General features: G+C 36.5%; 1 protein-coding gene across 1 annotated transcript in view; it reads left to right on the forward strand.

Moving 5' to 3' along the window:
* LOC139945864 (uncharacterized) overlaps nt 1-21377 on the forward strand; it is an 85783-nt gene that overhangs the window by 47110 nt on the left and 17296 nt on the right. The window contains exons 43-63 of the mRNA XM_071943362.1: nt 2891-3151; nt 3939-4211; nt 4607-4855; nt 5585-5830; nt 6312-6584; nt 6770-7012; nt 8222-8482; nt 9440-9712; nt 10109-10357; nt 11084-11329; nt 11811-12083; nt 12269-12511; nt 13775-14035; nt 14617-14889; nt 15319-15567; nt 16277-16522; nt 17482-17754; nt 17941-18183; nt 19316-19564; nt 20455-20724; nt 20892-21134. Of these exons, the coding sequence (XP_071799463.1) occupies nt 2891-3151; nt 3939-4211; nt 4607-4855; nt 5585-5830; nt 6312-6584; nt 6770-7012; nt 8222-8482; nt 9440-9712; nt 10109-10357; nt 11084-11329; nt 11811-12083; nt 12269-12511; nt 13775-14035; nt 14617-14889; nt 15319-15567; nt 16277-16522; nt 17482-17754; nt 17941-18183; nt 19316-19564; nt 20455-20724; nt 20892-21134 (5397 nt within the window). The remainder of the gene's footprint in view (nt 1-2890; nt 3152-3938; nt 4212-4606; nt 4856-5584; nt 5831-6311; nt 6585-6769; nt 7013-8221; nt 8483-9439; nt 9713-10108; nt 10358-11083; nt 11330-11810; nt 12084-12268; nt 12512-13774; nt 14036-14616; nt 14890-15318; nt 15568-16276; nt 16523-17481; nt 17755-17940; nt 18184-19315; nt 19565-20454; nt 20725-20891; nt 21135-21377) is intronic.

The following is a 21377-nucleotide window of genomic DNA, read 5'->3' on the forward strand; positions in this document are numbered from 1 at the left end:
ATTGTTTTTAATAAGATCTTGGCAAACTTTTCCAACACTTTTAAGCGGGCTTTTTAATTTCCCACATTTGTGTTGGACATGATTGGATGCTCCAAACCATCTGCCTCAAGCACAGAAACTACATTGTTTATGATCTCTATCTCTATGAAAAGTTTTACATTTGGTAGCAGGCAGGGACCAAGGTGAGTAGGCCCTGTATTAAAGACAACTTGTAAAGAATGCTCATCGCACTCTACTTGCAATGGGAATCATACCTGTACAATAGGTAAAGTAGCCAAATCAAGAACTCTCAGTGGCAAAGCATTGGTTTTGGTTTGGTTGGATACCATTATGTTTAAATAAAAACTTTGTATTCATTACTCAAAGGGCATGGAAACAGTGCCAGATTTTTAACAAGCATGCATTGTTTTTGGAAAAATTACTATACTTAAGGCATGATCAGTCACAACAAGATACAATAAACACAGTGTTTCTACCCAGAAGACATGAAAACACCAATAACAACCGAAAGGGAACACTTTCAAAAAAAGAGGCGCTATTCACAAAACATTGTTTTATGCAATGTCAAGAAATATGATTGGGGCTGGGCCGGGCAAACTCTCAAATTAAGGTCATCAACAGTTCCTGATCAATGTTGGGTAATCCACTAAGCCTATAGAGTGCTTAGGAAAAGCTGCAAGATTGATATAATTATTACTTTTTAATGTTAGAAATTCAATATGAAGAAAAAACAATTCAAAATGCATTGTTCTGTTTGGGGAAAAAAGTCTATTTTTGAGACAGCACTGTTAACATCAGGATACACTTGCCCAAGTTGTTCTTACCAGAAATAAAAAGACAAATTTTGGCCCTGATCAGACCCGAAAGGAAAATATTCTGAGACCCCTGAAAAAAATGAAATTTTGAGGGCAAAAAATATGGTAAAAATGTTGATTTTGCAAGTTCAAAAAAACATATTCTAATGCACGTTCTAAAAATAGCACAAGGGTAAAATTTATAGCAATATTTTTTGTCTCAAGTAAAGCCAAGGATGATACTTTGTATAGTGATGTAAAAGGTTTTATGAAATATTTTTGTTTTTTGGTGGGGTGGAGTTGTAAATATTAACTAAAAAAAACAGTTTTTCAGACCCCAAAATCGGCCTAAAGTGGCCTAAACACAAATGAACTGTTACCATGGCAACGTGTTATATTATGATTTGAAATGTAAATGCTGTTTATTTGGACCCCAAGTCCCTACCATCCACAAAGTATAAGAAAAATATTCCTTTTTTTTTTTACCGTGGACACGTATTTCGATATTATGTGAAAAGACCCTTAAAAAGGCATTTTTCATGTTTTGGGGAAAAAAGTATAGTTTTGAGGCGGTACTGTCACAACAGGATACAATTGCCCAAGTTTTTGACACCAGATATGGAAAGACCAATGTTGGCGCTAATCACAGCCGAAAGGAAAATTTTCTGAGACCCCTGGCAAGTTGAAATTTTGGGGTCCAAAAATAGGGTAAAAATGTCGATTTTGCAAGTTCCAAAAACATACTGTAATGCATGATGCAAAAATAGCACAAGGCGGATACTTAAAGCAATAATTTTTTTTCTCAAGGAAGGCCAAGGATGATACTTTGTAGTGATATAAAAGGTTTTTTGAAATAATTTTGCATTTTGGTGGGGTGGAGTTGTAAATATGAGCTAAAAACCAGTTTTTCAGACCCCAAAATCGGCCTAAAATGGCCAAAAAACAAAATGAGCCGTAACCATGGCAACGGGCTATATATAGAATTGAAAATGCAATTTTGTTTACTTGCACCCCAAGGCCCTTCCACCCACAAAGTATAAAAAAAAATCATTTTTTGACCGTGAGCAACTATGTCAATTATTTACCTGAACTGACTCTTAAGTCTTACTTTAAAAGTACAAGATAGGATCATCATTTTAATAAACATTAGTTTTAATCTTTAACTTTATTTATTCCAATGTTTGTACCAGTTCGAGTCCTCCTGAGATATTCCTCCAAAAGCATGCAGAGAATTTATTATCATTATTATTAATTATTATTATTGGTTTATTAAAAATGCAAACATGGCAACAAAAAAAAGCAGAAATTGGGGATGCATACATACACAGGTGTAAAGAAATGTTACTATTACTGTAATCTATGTTCATGCCATGATCAATATTCATGACCAATATTGATGAAAATTGTTTTGTTTGGTTGTATGGTGTACAGAAGTGACTTTTAGGTTAAGTACAAAACCAACAAATAGTTTAATTTGTATTAGTCTTTAATATTGTATCAGTGTTTCTAATAAAAATATGTTTGAAAAAGAACAGTGTAGAAACTTTTTTTTTTTTTTTGTAGTGTTTGAATTGTGTCACAATGAATTCATTCTTGTACAGCCATCTTAACTGATAATTGTTTTTTTTTTTTTAGTGTAGTTATTCTACTCCGTTTATTCAACAAACGACAACATACATCACTTAACCACATTAATAAAGAAGCGCAATAAATACTGCTAAAACAAACATTAAATAAATATACAAGTATATACACAAAAACAATTTAGCGCGACGTTTTCACGAAATAAGGAAAAACAAGGGACTTAATTAAATGAAATAATTCTTTATTGAATATCAAGCTGGTTCATCTGACTTCATCACACGATGGTCACTTGACTCTGACATATTCATGGTTTGACCACCTTGACATTTTCAAATAACATCTTTGACTTGAGTGAAAATGTTTGATTGTTTCACTGTCCGAATGATCAAAATTACAAACTGTTTTGAAATTACTATTTATGAGTCGCCTGTCATTCAGTACAACTGATTTGTCATTATTTTGTAGATCAATTAAATTTTAATAATTTCATGAAATATTTATTTCTAATTTAGATAATGAGCCTCCTGTGTTTGACAGTTGTCCAGACCTCCACTTTTTGACATCTGTTGGTCAACCCACGGCGTATGTTACCTACAACGTCCCTACTGCCACAGACAACTCTGGTGGCCATGTGACTGTAAATTGCCCCTCTGTAATGTTTGATGGAGAGTTTCTTCCAATTGGTCTTCATGAGGATGTAGCTTGTATTGCTATAGATCATGATAGTCCAGACAATCTGCATTCAATATGCTTGTTCAACATTACTGTACAAGGTAACGTATTCTGAATGCATAGTATTTTTTATATGAACAGTAATTACAGTTCCGTAGTCACATCAATGTTACAAAATGTTTCATTTTATTATGATTAATTTGTTCTACTTTTTTGTATTTTTCTTTAAGGGCCATATCTTCTTATTGCCTTTTCAGTCTTTTTGTAAATTAATCAACTCAGTAGAACTTAAACTCAGACAAGATGGGTCTGGGACTCGGTAGTTCTCAAACTCGGACAAAGGGGGACTAGGACTCAGTAGTACTTAAACTCATACAAAGGGGGTTTAGGACAAAGGGTTTTAGGACTCAGTAGTACTTAAACTCAGACAAGATGGGTCTGGGACTCGGTAGTTCTCAAACTCAGACAAAAGGGGACTAGGACTCAGTAGTTTAAACTCATACAAAGGGGTTTTAGAACAAAGGGGTTTTAGGACTCAGTAGTACTTAAACTCTGACAAAATGGGTCTGGGACTCGGTAGTTCTCAAACTCAGACAAAAGGGGCCTGGGACTCAGTAGTACTTAAACTTAGACAAAAAGGGGACTAGGACTCAGTAGTACCTAAACTCAGACAAAAGGAGTGTAGTAATTGTTAGTACTTACACTCAGACAAACGGGGACTTGGACTCGGGGAAGAAAGAACTTTACTTTTCACATTTTTAACGACACATGCCTGGTGAGACACACTATGTTTATACAATTTGACTCCCAGATATTGACAGACCATATTTGCATACGACATCAGTGCAAAAATTATAATGCCAATGGTAATTGTAAACCTTGTTACAGATATGGAATCGCCTAATATTACCTGCCCTAGCAATCTGACTGTATATACGGATTCCGGCAAGAATTATGCAACAGTTTCGTTACCAATGGAAGAGTCATCTGTCGACAACTCTGGATTAACCCCCAGTATAGATGTCATTTATGACAGTACAATGTACAGTGTTGGAGATGATGTTTTATTCAACCTTTCGATGTCAGCGTATCTAGTGCAGTACTTGGCTACAGACAACTCTACTAACAATGCAACATGTGATTTCAATATCACAGTTATAGGTAGGTGATTTACACTGTGAATACCATTTTACTAATCCACCATGACAGAGGAAAAAACAAATAAGTAGGATCCCTGATTATTTTGAAATCAATCTGTTAAAGAAGGGAAAGTACATTATTATTTTTGTCGCTGAGATAAACTATTTCCCATTCTTAGTTTTCAAAACCACTCAGTTCATCAAATTATTAACCAGAAACCTGTTTTTCAGAGAATTATTTCTGTCTGAAATACTGTCAAATTTGAGGACATTTGAAAACCAGCATATCATTGCACTTTTTTGATTACCAGATTTGGAATAAGTATGTGTATGAATGTGCGCTTAATTTTTTTTTTTTTTTTAAATGAAGCATACATCATCCCTTTAAATTTGACTTATCCATGTTCCATTTGCCAGACAACGAAGACCCCATTTTGACATGCCCAGAAAACGTTGAAATGCGTGTAACACACGGAGAGCTATTCGGCACACCAACATGGCTGCCGCCAGTCGTAACTGACAACTCAGGGGAAATTGATGTGATATCTGCATCCCATATCAACGGCACAAGCATGTTCTACGTCAATGTTATAGAAACTGTGGAATACAATGCTACAGATTATTCCGGCAATGTTGGCTACTGTAACTTCACTGTTCTTGTAATAGGTAGGTCAAATATTAATTTTGTTTTAAGGCAATGGTCATAGATTGAAGTTTTTAGTCATGGTAATCTTGTTTTATGGGCAACATTATAAAGAAAGACAAAATAAAAGTCACATGTGAAATGTTCAGCTGAATACAGTGTCTACTCGCTGAGAAAACAGCAAAAAACTGAACAGCATTTTCCATCCATGTTCAGTAAAGTGACAGAAGGAATCAACCATATTGCTTTGAAAGAACCCTTTTGATAAAATAATTTTTACCATCAACAACTGCAATGCTTCTCACCAGGACCCAATTTCATAAAGTCTGTAAGCACAAAAGCTTGAATATGCGAGTATAACTCCAGGAACTCCCCCTGATGATGACTAGAGCAAGCTAGTTATAACGTTGAAACCAATTGAGAACTCACTCCGCGGTAGTGAAGTTAAAGAGAAGTCTCCTGGATCCAATAAAGCAAAAGTAGTAGTCCCGGCCGATTTCCTACCTTCCACCCAGGTAGCAGTAAATAAGCAGAACTAAGAAGTCTCCCAAATACTGAAAATCTTATCTGCTGCAGTAGCAAGGCAAATTCTCAAAAGAACATAATCTACCCATCAAGTAGATACCAACTTAGTGTTACCACAAACCAAATATACATTGATACCTCACCATGCAATGCCTCAAATCCCATATACTCAGGAGCACAGTACAGCATGAGATTGAAATCTTATCAATGTTTTTGTTTGTTTCTAGACGATGTGCCACCTATACTGGCCTGTCCAGCCAATCGAACAGATCCAACAGAGTTCAATAGTTCATTTGCCATTGTCTACTGGAACCTGCCAACAGTGATGGAAAACACCCCGGCTATGGTTGATCTGACATCAGACGTGGATAATGGCACTTCAGTTAACCTCGGTGACACACTGACAGTCACCTACACTGGCACTGACGCTTCAGGAAACAATGCCACTTGTTTCTTCCAAGTCACTGTCAATGGTATGTACGGGTCATGTCACATGAGGCACTTTACAGTCAACCAGTTTCAGGCAACCTCCAGGGAGAGAATCCATTCACATAGGATAAGAACTACCCTATAGGCTAAAGTAGTAGTCCCAGCCAATTGTCTTCCTTCCACCAAGATAGTTGTTAAAAGCAGGACAGTTCTTTTCAGAACTGAGAAGTCCCCTGAACAAAATCCGAAAAAAAATACTCTGCGGTAGTACAATATATAGCAAGACGGTAAAAAAAACTCTACCTGGCAAGTACATGTAGATACACACATGGTGATACTGCAAACCAAACATTATATGTTGATTCCTCACCAAGCAATGCCTCATGAAACAAGTAGTCCGACCTGATTCCATACTGTAGAAATTCAAAAGGATAGATTTCTGCAGACAAATCATCTTGCTGAGTTTTTTCCACTGTGTTTATATTTTATACAAGTAAAGTCGGTCTGTCAAACATTTCTTTCCAGATACGGAGCCTCCACAAATTGATTGCCCAGCCAATCAAACAATTACTACAGATCTTGGTCAGGACTTTTCTACATTTGCTCTGCCTCCTGAAGCCTATTCCTACGATAACTCTGGAGACTCACCCACCATCACAATAGAGTTTGATAATTCAGTGTTTAATGTCGGTGAAAGCGCTATGTTCAGTTTGGAAACGTCTACACATCTAGTGTTGTACATTGCTACGGATGCTGCAATGAACAATGCTACTTGTTGGACCAACTTCACTGTAATAGGTACATTGGATTTTGTTCTGATTTGATCCTCTTTCTTGAAATTGCCTTAAAAGTAAACAGTAATCAATAGCTGTTATTACACAGATAGGGCCCAGGCCTATTTTATTGCATTAAGGCCAATTCAAAAATAAGTTAAAAATTGAAGAATTATTGCTAAATATTTGTTGTTTATTTCCCATTTTCAGATGAAGAGGCTCCAAACATAACGTGTCCTGAAAATATAGTCAATAATACCGACCCCACTTTGCCATATGGCACTGTCGTCTGGTCTGAACCTATTGTCACAGACAACTCTGGACAGGACGTCACATTCTTGGGAGATGTAAATTCAGGATCTACCTTCGACATTGGTTCCCATCTTGTGATCTATAACGCAACAGATAGCAGTAACAACATTAACTATTGCAACTTCACCATCCAAATTATAGGTAAATATTTTCTCATAAAATCTGTTGCATTTTCCCACACATGATGATGCATAATATTTGTATATAGCAGTCTTCAACTTGACTTTCCACTATTCACCAATTACTGCACTTTCGTTCACTGTTACAATTTTCAGCTCAAGTATGGAACGGTTAAGTCTTACTTTAAAAGTACAAGATAGGATCATCATTTTAATAAACATTAGTTTTAATCTTTAAATTTATTTATTCCAATGTTTGTACCAGTTCGAGTCCTCCTGAGATATTCCTCCAAAAGCATGCAGAGAATTTATTATCATTATTATTAATTATTATTATTGGTTTATTAAAAATGCAAACATGGCAACAAAAAAAAGCAGAAATTGGGGATGCATACATACACAGGTGTAAAGAAATGTTACTATTACTGTAATCTATGTTCATGCCATGATCAATATTCATGACCAATATTGATGAAAATTGTTTTGTTTGGTTGTATGGTGTACAGAAGTGACTTTTAGGTTAAGTACAAAACCAACAAATAGTTTAATTTGTATTAGTCTTCAATATTGTATCAGTGTTTCTAATAAAAATATGTTTGAAAAAGAACAGTGTAGAAACTTTTTTTTTTTTTTTGTAGTGTTTGAATTGTGTCACAATGAATTCATTCTTGTACAGCCATCTTAACTGATAATTGTTTTGTTTTTTTTAGTGTAGTTATTCTACTCCGTTTATTCAACAAACGACAACATACATCACTTAACCACATTAATAAAGAAGCGCAATAAATACTGCTAAAACAAACATTAAATAAATATACAAGTATATACACAAAAACAATTTAGCGCGACGTTTTCACGAAATAAGGAAAAACAAGGGACTTAATTAAATGAAATAATTCTTTATTGAATATCAAGCTGGTTCATCTGACTTCATCACACGATGGTCACTTGACTCTTGACTTGGCCAATATCAAGCTGGTTCATCTGACTTCATCACACGATGGTCACTTGACTCTGACATATTCATGGTTTGACCACCTTGACATTTTCAAATAACATCTTTGACTTGAGTGAAAATGTTTGATTGTTTCACTGTCAGAATGATCAAAATTACAAACTGTTTTGAAATTAATATTTATGAGTCGCCTGTCATTCAGTACAACTGAGTTTTCATTATTTTGTAGATCAATTATATTTTAATAATTTCATGAAATATTTATTTCTAATTTAGATAATGAGCCTCCTGTGTTTGACAGTTGTCCAGACCTCCACTTTTTTACATCTGTTGGTCAACCCACGGCGTATGTTACCTACAACGTCCCTACTGCCACAGACAACTCTGGTGGCCATGTGACTGTAAATTGCCCCTCTGTAATGTTTGATGGAGAGTTTCTTCCAATTGGTCTTCATGAGGATGTAGCTTGTATTGCTATAGATCATGATAGTCCAGACAATCTGCATTCAATATGCTTGTTCAACATAACTGTACAAGGTAACGTATTCTGAATGCATAGTATTTTTTATATGAACAGTAATTACAGTTCCGTAGTCACATCAATGTTACAAAATGTTTCATTTTATTATGATTAATTTGTTCTACTTTTTTGTATTTTTCTTTAAGGGCCATATCTTCTTATTGCCTTTTCAGTCTTTTTGTAAATTAATCAACTCGGTAGAACTTAAACTCGGACAAGATGGGTCTGGGACTCGGTAGTTATCAAACTCGGACAAAGGGGGACTAGGACTCAGTAGTACTTAAACTCATACAAAGGGGGTTTAGGACAAAGGGTTTTAGGACTCAGTAGTACTTAAACTCAGACAAGATGGGTCTGGGACTCGGTAGTTCTCAAACTCAGACAAAAGGGGACTAGGACTCAGTAGTACTTAAACTCATACAAAGGGGTTTTAGAACAAAGGGGTTTTAGGACTCGGTAGTACTTAAACTCAGACAAGATGGGTCTTGGACTCGGTAGTTCTCAAACTCAGACAAAAGGGGACTAGGACTCAGTAGTACTTAAACTCATACAAAGGGGGTTTAGGACAAAGGGGTTTTAGGACTCAGTAGTACTTAAACTCTGACAAAATGGGTCTGGGACTCGGTAGTACTTAAACTCAGACAAAATGGGACTAGGACTCAGTAGTACTTAAACTCAGACAAAATGGGACTAGGACTCAGTAGTACTTAAACTTAGACAAAAAGGGGACTAGGACTCAGTAGTACTTAAACTCAGACAAAAGGAGTGTAGTAATTGTTAGTACTTACACTCAGACAAACGGGGACTTGGACTCGGGGAAGAAAGAACTTTACTTTTCACATTTTTAACGACACATGCCTGGTGAGACACACTTTGTTTATACAATTTGACTCCCAGATATTGACAGACCATATTTGCATACGACATCAGTGCAAAAATTATAATGCCAATGGTAATTGTAAACCTTGTTACAGATATGGAATCGCCTAATATTACCTGCCCTAGCAATCTGACTGTATATACGGATTCCGGCAAGAATTATGCAACAGTTTCGTTACCAATGGAAGAGTCGTCTGTCGACAACTCTGGATTAACCCCCAGTATAGATGTCATTTATGACAGTACAATGTACAGTGTTGGAGATGATGTTTTATTCAACCTTTCGATGTCGGCGTATCTAGTGCAGTACTTAGCTACAGACAACTCTACTAACAATGCAACATGTGATTTCAATATCACAGTTATAGGTAGGTGATTTACACTATAATTACCATTTTACTAATCCACCCTGACAGAGGAAAAAACAAATGTGTAGGATCCCTGATTATTTTGAAATCAATCTGTTAAAGAAGGGAAAGTACATTATTATTTTTGTCGCTGAGATAAACTATTTCCCATTCTTAGTTTTCAAAACCACTCAGTTCATCAAATTATTAACCAGAAACCTGTTTTTCAGAGAATTATTTCTGTCTGAAATACTGTCAAATTTGAGGACATTTGAAAACCAGCATATCATTGCACTTTTTTTGATTACCAGATTTGGAATAAGTATGTGTATGAATGTGCGCTTAATTATTATTATTTTTTTAAACAAAGCATACAACATCCCTTTAAATTTGACTTATCCATGTTCCATTTGCCAGACAACGAAGACCCCATTTTGACATGCCCAGAAAACGTTGAAATGCGTGTTACACATGGAGAGCTATTTGGCACACCAACATGGCTGCCGCCAGTGGTAACCGACAACTCGGGGCAAATTGAAGTTGTATCTGCATCCCATATCAACGGCACAAGCATGTTCTACGTCAATGTTATAGAAACTGTGGAATACAATGCTACAGATTATTCCGGCAATGTTGGCTACTGTAACTTCACTGTTCTTATAATAGGTAGGTCAAATATTAATTTTGTTTTAAGGCAATGGTCATAGATTGAAGTTTTTAGTCATGGTAATCTTGTTTTATGGGCAACATTATAAAGAAAGACAGAATAAAAGTCACATGTGAAATGTTTAGCTGAATACAGTGTCTACTCGCTGAGAAAACAGCAAAAAACTGAACAGCATTTTCCATCCATGTTCAGTAAAGTGACAGAAGGAATCAACCATATTGCTTTGAAAGAACCCTTTTGATAAAATAATTTTTACCATCAACAACTGCAATGCTTCTCACCAGGACCCAATTTCATAAAGTCTGTAAGCACAAAAGCTTGAATATGCGAGTATAACTCCAGGACCTCCCCCTGATGATGACTAGAGCAAGCTAGTTATAACGTTGAAACCAATTGAGAACTCACTCCGCGGTAGTGAAGTTAAAGAGAAGTCTCCTGGATCCAATAAAGCAAAAGTAGTAGTCCCGGCCGATTTCCTACCTTCCACCCAGGTAGCAGTAAATAAGCAGAACTAAGAAGTCTCCCAAATACTGAAAATCTTATCTGCTGCAGTAGCAAGGCAAATTCTCAAAAGAACATAATCTACCCATCAAGTAGATACCAACTTAGTGTTACCACAAACCAAATATGCATTGATACCTCACCATGCAATGCCTCAAATCCCTTATACTCAGTAGCACAGTACAGCATGAGATTGAAATCTTATCAACGTTTCTTTATTCTAGACGATGTGCCACCCATACTGGCCTGTCCAGCCAATCGAACAGATCCAACAGAGTTCAATAGTTCATTTGCCATTGTCTACTGGAACCTGCCAACAGTGATGGAAAACACCCCGGCTATGGTTGATCTGACATCAGACGTGGATAATGGCACTTCAGTTAACCTCGGTGACACGCTGACAGTCACCTACACTGGCACTGACGCTTCAGGAAACAATGCCACTTGTTTCTTCCAAGTCACTGTCAATGGTATGTACGGGTCATGTCACATGAGGCACTTTACAGGCAACCAGTTTCAGGCAACCTCCAGGGAGAGAATCCATTCACATAGGATAAGAACTACCCTATAGGCTAAAGTAGTAGTCCCAGCCAATTGTCTTCCTTCCACCAAGATAGTAGTTAAAAGCAGGACAGTTCTTTTCAGAACTGAGAAGTCCCCTGAACAAAATCCGAAAAAAAATACTCTGCGGTAGTACAATATATAGCAAGACGGTAAAAAAAACTCTACCTGGCAAGTACATGTAGATACACACATGGTGATACTGCAAACCAAACATTATATGTTGATTCCTCACCAAGCAATGCCTCATGAAACAAGAAGTCCAACCTGATTCCATACTGTAGAAATTCAAAAGGATAGATTTCTGCAGACAAATCATCTTGCTGAGTTTTTTCCACTGTGTTTATATTTTATACAAGTAAAGTCGGTCTGTCAAACATTTCTTTCCAGATACGGAGCCTCCACAAATTGATTGCCCAGCCAATCAAACAATTACTACAGATCTTGGTCAGGACTTTTCTACATTTGCTCTGCCTCCTGAAGCCTATTCCTACGATAACTCTGGAGACTCACCCACCATCACAATAGAGTTTGATAATTCAGTGTTTAATGTCGGTGAAAGCGCTATGTTCAGTTTGGAAACGTCTACACATCTAGTGTTGTACATTGCTACGGATGCTGCAATGAACAATGCTACTTGTTGGACCAACTTCACTGTAATAGGTACATTGGATTTTGTTCTGATTTGATCCTCTTTCTTGAAATTGCCTTAAAAGTAAACAGTAATCAATAGCTGTTATTACACAGATAGGGCCCAGGCCTATTTTATTGCATTAAGGCCAATTCAAAAATAAGTTAAAAATTGAAGAATTATTGCTAAATATTTGTTGTTTATTTCCCATTTTCAGATGAAGAGGCTCCAAACATAACGTGTCCTGAAAATATAGTCAATAATACCGACCCCACTTTGCCATATGGCACTGTCGTCTGGTCTGAACCTATTGTCACAGACAACTCTGGACAGGACGTTACGTTCTTGGGAGATGTAAATTCAGGATCTACCTTCAACATTGGTTCGCATGTTGTGATCTATAACGCAACAGATAGCAGTAACAACATTAACTATTGCAACTTCACCATCGAAATTATAGGTAAATATTTTCTCATAAAATCTGTTGCATTTTCCCACACATGATGATGCATAATATTTGTATATAGCAGTCTTCAACTTGACTTTCCACTATTCACCAATTACTGCACTTTCGTTCACTGTTACAATTTTCAGCTCAAGTATGGAACGGTTAAGTCTTACTTGAAAAGTAGAAGAAAGGATCATCATTTAAATAAATATCAGTTTTAATCTTTAAATTTATTTATTCCAAAGTTTGTGCCAGTTCTAGTCCTCCAGAGATATCCCTCCGAAAGCATGTAGAGAATTTATTATCATTATTATTAATTATTATTATTATTATTGGTTTATTAAAAATGCAAACATGGCAACAAAAAAAGCAGAAATTGGGGATGCATACATACACAGGTGTAAAGAAATGTTACTATTACTGTAATCTATGTTCATGCCATGATCAATATTCATGACCAATATTGATGAAAATTGTTTTGTTTGGTTGTATGGTGTATTTAATGAAAACAGTGTAATGGAATTGATCTGAATACATTGCAGAAGTGACTTTTAAGTTAAGTACAAAACCAACAAATAGTTTAATTTGTATTAGTCTTTGATATTGTATCATTGTTTCTAATAAAAATATAGTTGAAAAAGAACAGTGTAGAAACTTTTTTTTTGGTAGTTATTGAATTGTGTCACAATGAACTCATTCTTGTACAGCCATCTTAACTGATGATTGTTTTTTTGTTTTGTTCGAGTGGAGTTATTCTACTCCGTTTATTCAACAAACGACAACATACATCACTTAACCACATTAATAAAGAAGCGCAATAAATACTGCTAAAACAAACATTAAATAAATATACAAGTATATATACACATAAACAAATAAAAACAATTTAGCGTGACGTTTTCACGTAATAAGGAAAAACAAGGGACCATTTAAATTAAATAATTCTTTATTGAATATCAAGCTGGTTCATCTGACTTCATCACACGATGGTCACTTGACTCTTGACTTGGCCAATATCAAGCTGGTTCATCTGACTTCATCACACATGGTCACTTGACTCTGACATATTCATGGTTTGACCACCTTGACATTTTCACATAACATCTTTGACTTGAGTGAAAATGTTTGATTGTTTCACTGTCAGAATTATAAAATGAAAAACTGTTTTAAAACTTCCATTTGTGAGTCCCCTGTCATTCAGTACAACTGAGTTTTCATTATTTTGTTGATCAATTATATTTTAATAATTTCATGAAATATTTATTTCTAATTTAGATAATGAGCCTCCTGTGTTTGACAGTTGTCCAGACCTCCACTTTTTGACATCTGTTGGTCAACCCACGGCGTTTGTTACCTACACCGTCCCTACTGCCACAGACAACTCTGGTGGCCATGTGACTGTAAATTGCTCCTCTGTAATGTTTGATGGAGAGTATCTTCCGATTGGTCTTCATGAGGATGTAGCTTGTGTTGCTATAGAGCAAGATAGTCTAGACAATCTGCATTCAATATGCTTGTTCAACATTACTGTACAAGGTAAGGTATTCAAAATGCAAATTTTTTATAGTTACAATTCTGTAGCCACAACTGTTTCATTTATCTACTATTTATTTTTTTTTTACTTTTTGTATTCATATTCAAGGGTCATATCTTCTTATTGCCTTTCATTTTTTTTGCAACTTTTCTAATCAATTTGGAGGGCCATATCTTCTGGCATTTCGTTACAATTTTGACTTCATTTTCTTCATATTCAAGGTCCACTTCTTTAGGTTGTTCATTTGTATGTGGCACTTAACACAGTAGCACTTCAACTCTGACAAAAAGGGTCTAGGACTCAGTAGTACCTCAACTCAGACAATATGGGTCTGGTGGGACTGGGTAGTACTTAAACTCAGACAAAAGGGGACGACAGGACTCTGTGGGCAGGACCTCAGAACTCAGACAGCAGGGAAGAAAGAACTTTACTATTCACATTTTTATAGACAGATGCCTGGTGACACACACACAATATATGTTTATACAATTTGACTCACAAATAATGACAGACCATATTTGCATACGACATCAGTGCAAAAACTATAATGCCAATGGTATGGTACTTATAAACCTTGTTACAGATATGGAATCGCCTAATATCACCTGCCCTAGCAATCTGACTGTGTATACGGATTCTGGCAAGAATTATGCAACAGTTCCGTTACCAATGGAAGAGTCATCTGTCGACAACTCTGGATTCATCCCCATCATTGATGTCATTTATGACAGTATGATGTACAGTGTTGGAGATGATGTATTGTTCAACCTTTCGATGTCGCCACATATAGTGCAGTACTTAGCTACAGACAACTCTACTAACAATGCAACTTGTGATTTCAATATCACAGTTATAGGTAGGTGATTTACACTGTAAATACCATGACAGAGGAAACAACAAATGTGTAGGATCCCATATTATTTTGAAATAAATCTGTGAAAGAAGGGAAAGTACATTATTGTTATCAGTGAGGAAAACGTTTTCCAATTTCAAGTTTTCAAAAACACTAATTTGATCAAAATATATAAAAGAAACCTGTTTTTAAGTGAATCATTTCTGTCTGAAATACTGTCAAATCGAGGACATAGCATTTGAAAACAGACAGATCACAATTTTTTTTAATAGCAAGTTTGGAATATTTGTATGTTACCCCAAATTTTTGTTTTCACAAAAATTGTTGTGAGGTGTTTTAAGTAAAGAGTATACAATTAAAATTAAATCACTTTTCGAAAAATTAATCATACAACATCCCTTTAAATTTGATTTATCAATGTTTCTTTGCCAGACAACGAAGACCCCATTTTGACGTGCCCAGAAAATGTTGAAGTGCATGTAACACTCGGACAGCTGTTCAGCACACCAACATGGCCGCAGCCAGTCATAACTGATAACTCGGGGGAAATTGATGTTATATCTGCATCCCATATCAAAGGCACAAGCAAGTTCTACGTCGATGTTATAGAAACTGTGGAATACAATGCTACAGATTATTCTGGCAATGTCGGCTACTGTAACTTCACTGTTCTTGTAATAGGTAGGTCAAATCTTTATTGTTTTAGGCTCAATGTTGTCTGCAAAAAATGTGCACAATTATAAAGAAAGACACAATAAAAGTCACATGGGAAAGGTTCAGCTGATTACAGTATCTACTTGCTGAGAAAACGGCAAAAAACTGTCACAGCATTTTAATACAAATATCACAATTGATGCATATTAACTAATGTGAGAGCGGGTACCAACCATGATACCTTGATTAGAATCTTTTCTTAAAATAACTACCACTATCATCAGCTGTAATGCCTCTCATGGGACCCAAATTCATAAAGCCTGTATTAAGCACAAAACTTGAATGTGTAATATACTGGATTGTGCATTAAAACTAAAAGAACTACTCCGCGGTAGTGAAGTTAACAAAGAGAAGTCCCCTTGATTCACTAAGCTAAAGTAGTAGTCCCGGCCGATTTCCTACCTTCCACACAGGTAGCAGTTAATAAGCAGAACTGAGAATTCTCCCAAATTCAGAAAGTTTATGATGTTGTGTTAGAGAAGTCTCCTGAAAACTGAAAAATATACTCTGACCTGCGGCCGTAGCAAGAAAAGCTCTCAAAAGTAGATACCACATAGTGTTACAGCAAATCAAATTATATTGATACCTCACCATGCAATGCTTCAAATCCCATATACTCAGGAGCGCGGTACAGGATGAGACAGAAATCTTATCAATGTTTTGTTTTGGTTTCTAGACGATTTGCCACCTATGCTGGCCTGTCCGGCCAATCGAACTGATCCAACAGAGTTCAACAGTTCCTTTGCTATTGTCTACTGGGACCTGCCGACAGTTGTTGAAAACACCCCAACTATGGTCGATCTGACATCAGACGTGGATAATGGCACTTCAGTCAACCTCGGTGACACACTGACAGTCACCTTCACTGGCACTGACGCTTCAGGAAACAATGCCACTTGTGTCTTCCAAGTCACTGTCAATGGTATGTAAGGGTCAAGTCACACAAGACAATTTATAGGCAACCAGTTCCAGACAATCGCCAAGAAAAGAATCCATTCACATTTTAATGTTTTCATATTATTTTTGGGGATCATAACAAATTGTTTGGAAAATTATTCATGAGTTACCAAATTGGTCTTGTAGCATGTACTGCAATCCGGTGCCTTGTGTGACAAGGTGTTAATGCTACTGGTAGGTAGTCCGTTAAACAAGGGCTGGGATGTTGGTTTTGCAGGCAGGAGAGATGGGAGGAAAGGGTTAAATCCGTGGATAGCTTGGTACGATTCAAACCCACAACCTCGTGATTGCAAGTCTTGTAGTCCAACTACTGGACCTGGGTAAACAATAGGGCTTTTAGTGTATAATCATGGTTAATATTTATTGATATATATTTCCTTGTAATGAAACCAAGAAGCATTAAAAAATGCCCAAAGAAATTTGTGAAGAGAACATAATGACAAAATCTGACTCATTATCATATGTCAAAGGAAAACTCCAACTGGGGAAAGCCATGGAAAACCAATCCACATGGATTCAAACTAGGTAAAAGTGAGTTGAAATGTTGCGACCAATTAAGAACAATTAGGATAAGCTGATGTAGTAGTCCAAGCCGGACTAAGCAGGACAACTCTTTTCAGGACTGAGAAATCTTCTGAAATAAAACCTGAAAAATATACTCTGCATCAGTACAATATGTAGCAAGACGGTAAAAAACTAACTCTACCTGGCAAGTACATGTAGATACACAATTAATGATACTGCAAACCAAATATTACATATTGATTCCTCACCAAGCAATGCCTCAAGAAACAAGTAGTCCACCCTTATTCCATACTGTAGAAATTCAAAAAGATAGATTTCTGCAGACGAATCATCTTATTTTTTTCCACTGTTTTTATATTTTATACAAGTAAAGTCGGTCTGTCAAATACTTCTTTCCAGATATGGAGCCTCCACAAGTTGATTGCCCAGCCAATCAAACAATTACTACAGATCTTGGTCAGGACTTTTCTACATTTGCCCTACCTCCTGAAGCCTATTCCTATGATAACTCTGGAGACTCACCCACCATCACAATTGAATTTGATAATTCAGTGTTTAACGTCGGTGAAAGCGCTATGTTCAGTTTGGAAACGTCTACACATCAAGTGTTGTACATTGCTACGGATGCTGCCATGAACAATGCTACTTGTTGGACCAATTTCACTGTAATAGGTACATTGGATTTTGTTCTGATGTGATTTTCTTTCTTGAAATTACCTTAAAAGTAATCGGTATTTAATAGCTGTTATTACACAGATAGGGCCCAGGCCTATTGTATTGCATTAAGGCCAATTCAAAAGTAAAGTTCAGAGTTGAAGAATTATTGCTAAATATTTGTTGTCTATTTCCCATTTTCAGATGAAGAGGCTCCAAACATAACGTGTCCTGAAAATATAGTCAATAATACCGACCCCACTTTGCCATATGGCACTGTCGTCTGGTCTGAACCTATTGTCACAGACAACTCTGGACAGGACGTTACGTTCTTGGGAGATGTAAATTCAGGATCTACCTTCGACATTGGTTCCCATCTTGTGATCTATAACGCAACAGATAGCAGTAACAACATTAACTATTGCAACTTCACCATCGAAATTATAGGTAAATACTTTCTCATCAAATCTGTGACAACCCACACATAATGGTGCATAGTATTTGTGTATGCAATCTTCTAGTTATCTTTCAAATATTCACTAATTACTGCAATTTCACCCTTACAATTTTTAGCTAAAGTATTGACTGAGTATTAGTCTGCCTTTAAAAGTACAAGATTGGATCAGCGAAAAATAGTTTTGGGTTTTAAACTCATTTTTTTTGAAGTTCATACTGTTATCAATCCTCCAGAAAAATGTTCCCCTCTGAAAGCTCACTGATTGTAAAGTTCATACTAGTATAATTATAATCTATTTTTGTATAAAGCACTTTACACACCAGAGGTCATCTCAAAGCACTTCCAACATTATTACCCCTGGTCAATTGGCCATTAAATTCATTCTTTAAACCATCTCAGCTCCCTGAGGAGTAAACAGCATGTGCAACAAATATGTAGCGCACTAAAGCTAAATAAATCACAAGAACCATCAAGTGTCTCGCTCAAGAACACAAGTGTTACAACTTGTACACAACCCACAAACAGAAACACCAGAGTTTGAGTTTGGTGCATATACCCCGTAAATGCAAAGCGCCAAGCGCTTTAATTAAAGGCAAAGTATACCCTTGGTTTTTCAAGCTGTTCGGTTTTTTTTAACCTATAAAATATATGTACAGGTGTATACAATAAAACCAACTTGTGAAAATCGCATTTAAAGGTGGTCTTTTTCTCTCTTAATGGCACTGGACACTACTGTCATTACTCAAACATTGTGAGAAATGGCTCCCTTTGAAGTAATTAAGTTTTTGAGAAAGAGGTAATTTCACACTCAACTGATAAAAGACTTCAACTGAAGCCTTTTATTATGCATTTGAAAGCACACAACAACAAGGGTGTTTTTTCTTTCATTATTCTCTTGCAACTTCGATGACCGTTTAGCCCAAATTTTCACAGGTTTGTTGGTTTATCCATATGTTGAGATACACCAAGGGAGAATACTGGTCTTTGATTTGACAATTACCAATAGTGTCCAGTGTCTTTAAGCACCTTGCATCCTTTGTTAATTTGATACAAATACATATCAAGTTACCACTATTGTTATTAATTTTTTTTCTCCATGCCTTTCCGTTTTTGTCATTACAGATTTAGAGCCACCTGAATTCACGGAGTGTGTGAATATCTCCATACCAACTATTTCCAATGAGGCGTTTGCATTTGTAGAAGTCTTTGATCTGAATGCTACAGACAACTCTGATGGGAATGTAACCATACACTGCTCTGGCTCCCCACAAGGCTTAACGAAGTTCTCACTTGGCGACACTTATATTCCATGTTTTGCAACAGATATTTATGACAATATGGCTACGTGTCACAGAACAGTGACTGTTCAAGGTCAGTTTTAAAATGTGTCATCATAAATAACATTTGCTTTCATCATTTATTATCAATTATGCCATCAGCTTGTTGCACATATTTCTATGTTATCCTTTAGAAATCATTCACTTCTGTATAATCAAAATCAAATGTTGTCCGTGAAAATGTCAATCAGAAATAACATGAAAGTAGTTTTGTGTTTAGAATTTGGGATACTATGTAAGTATACAACATAGAACTGCCTCGGTAGTCTAGTTGGTAAGACACTGCTCTAGAATTGCAAGGGTCGTGGGTTCGAATCCCACCTTAGTAATATGCCTGTGACATTTTTCCACAGGACTCGGTGAAAGTACTGAGTATACAGTTCTACACACATCGGTGTATGGGCAAAAACCAAATTAATATACATAGCAACACTTGTATCCGGATATAACCTTTACTTTGAAGTCTGTATGCATGGTATGTGACCAGCAGAAGTCGGCCAAACCTTGTTGCTGTTCATGGCCGCTCTGTTCGTTTGATACATGCTGCTAGCGGCCGCTATGTTCTCTAAGGGGTTATGAAAGCCACATGTTCAAATTACAAAAACACTCCCTACCCATTGCCTTTGTGTGTTTTCAGATGTTTAATAAAAGGCTTAGCTGAAGTCTTTTATCATTTTAGTGAATAATTACCTCTTTCTTAAGTACTATGTTACTTCAGGGGGAGCCGTTTCTCACAATGTTTTGTTCAATCAAGAGTTCTCCATTGCTTAGTACCAAGTAAACTTTTATGCTAAACCTTTTTTTGAGTAATTACTAATAGTGTCCAGTGCCTTTAAGTTTTGATATCTCGTTGCCTTCCTGTATGATTTCTAAGATCAAGATCCTTGTTTTTAAATTTGGCTCTTTTTTGTTTTTCAAAACCAGATAAACAAGACCCCACAATTATCTGTCCAGAGAGCATGGATTTCTTTACAGACGAGTCTAAGAATTATGCCACTGTCACACTATCTCCTCCCGTTGACGCAGCAGACAACACCCAAAATTATACTGTCTACATTGTTATCGACCAATTGACACATTACATCAACGACTCCATCAGACTGAGTCTGTCTGAATTTGCACATACGCTGCAGTATGTTGTAGTAGACACCTCTCAGAATAATGCAACTTGTGATATATTCTACAATATCTCAGGTGAGTTTTATTAGCAAAAGAAAGAAGTTTCAATATCCGTACGATTTATGCAACATTTGAACTGTTTCATAAAGTTGGCTAATATCATTGTTAGGTTTTTTTTCCAGGATCTTCCTTTCAATTTTGTTTTGACCATATCTCATTAATTATTCTTTGTTTTGTCCCAGACAATGAGGTACCTAACATAACGTGTCCAGAATTTGTATGGAACACTACGCTGGACAATCTACCCGGTGGTCAAGCGTTCTGGCAGCTTCCCGTCGTCAGTGACAATTCATTGGTTCCTATCATACCAGTATCGTCTGATAATCCTGGCTCACTGTTCCCTATCGGTGTTCATACGATCCTCTACGATACAGCTGACTTAAGTGGGAATAGTAACAACTGCTCCTTTACTGTAACTATTGTAGGTGAGTGAAATAAATATGACTATAGAAATAAAAATAGATTTGGGGGCTTGGTTGGCATGTGCGTGAAGCGCTCGCCTCTCACCAAGGTTCGATACGCGGTCAGGGCCATATGTGAGTTGAGTTGTGCGTTAGTTCCCTGCTGTGCCATAAGGGTTTTCCAGACCATCTGATTTTCCTCCCTTAGGAAGCACATTCGATCTCTGGCTGTGCTCCATGGTCATAATGGGTTGATGTGGCTGGCAG

This window comes from Asterias amurensis, chromosome 13 (genome assembly GCF_032118995.1).
Source record: "Asterias amurensis chromosome 13, ASM3211899v1".
Lineage (NCBI taxonomy): Eukaryota > Metazoa > Echinodermata > Asteroidea > Forcipulatida > Asteriidae > Asterias > Asterias amurensis.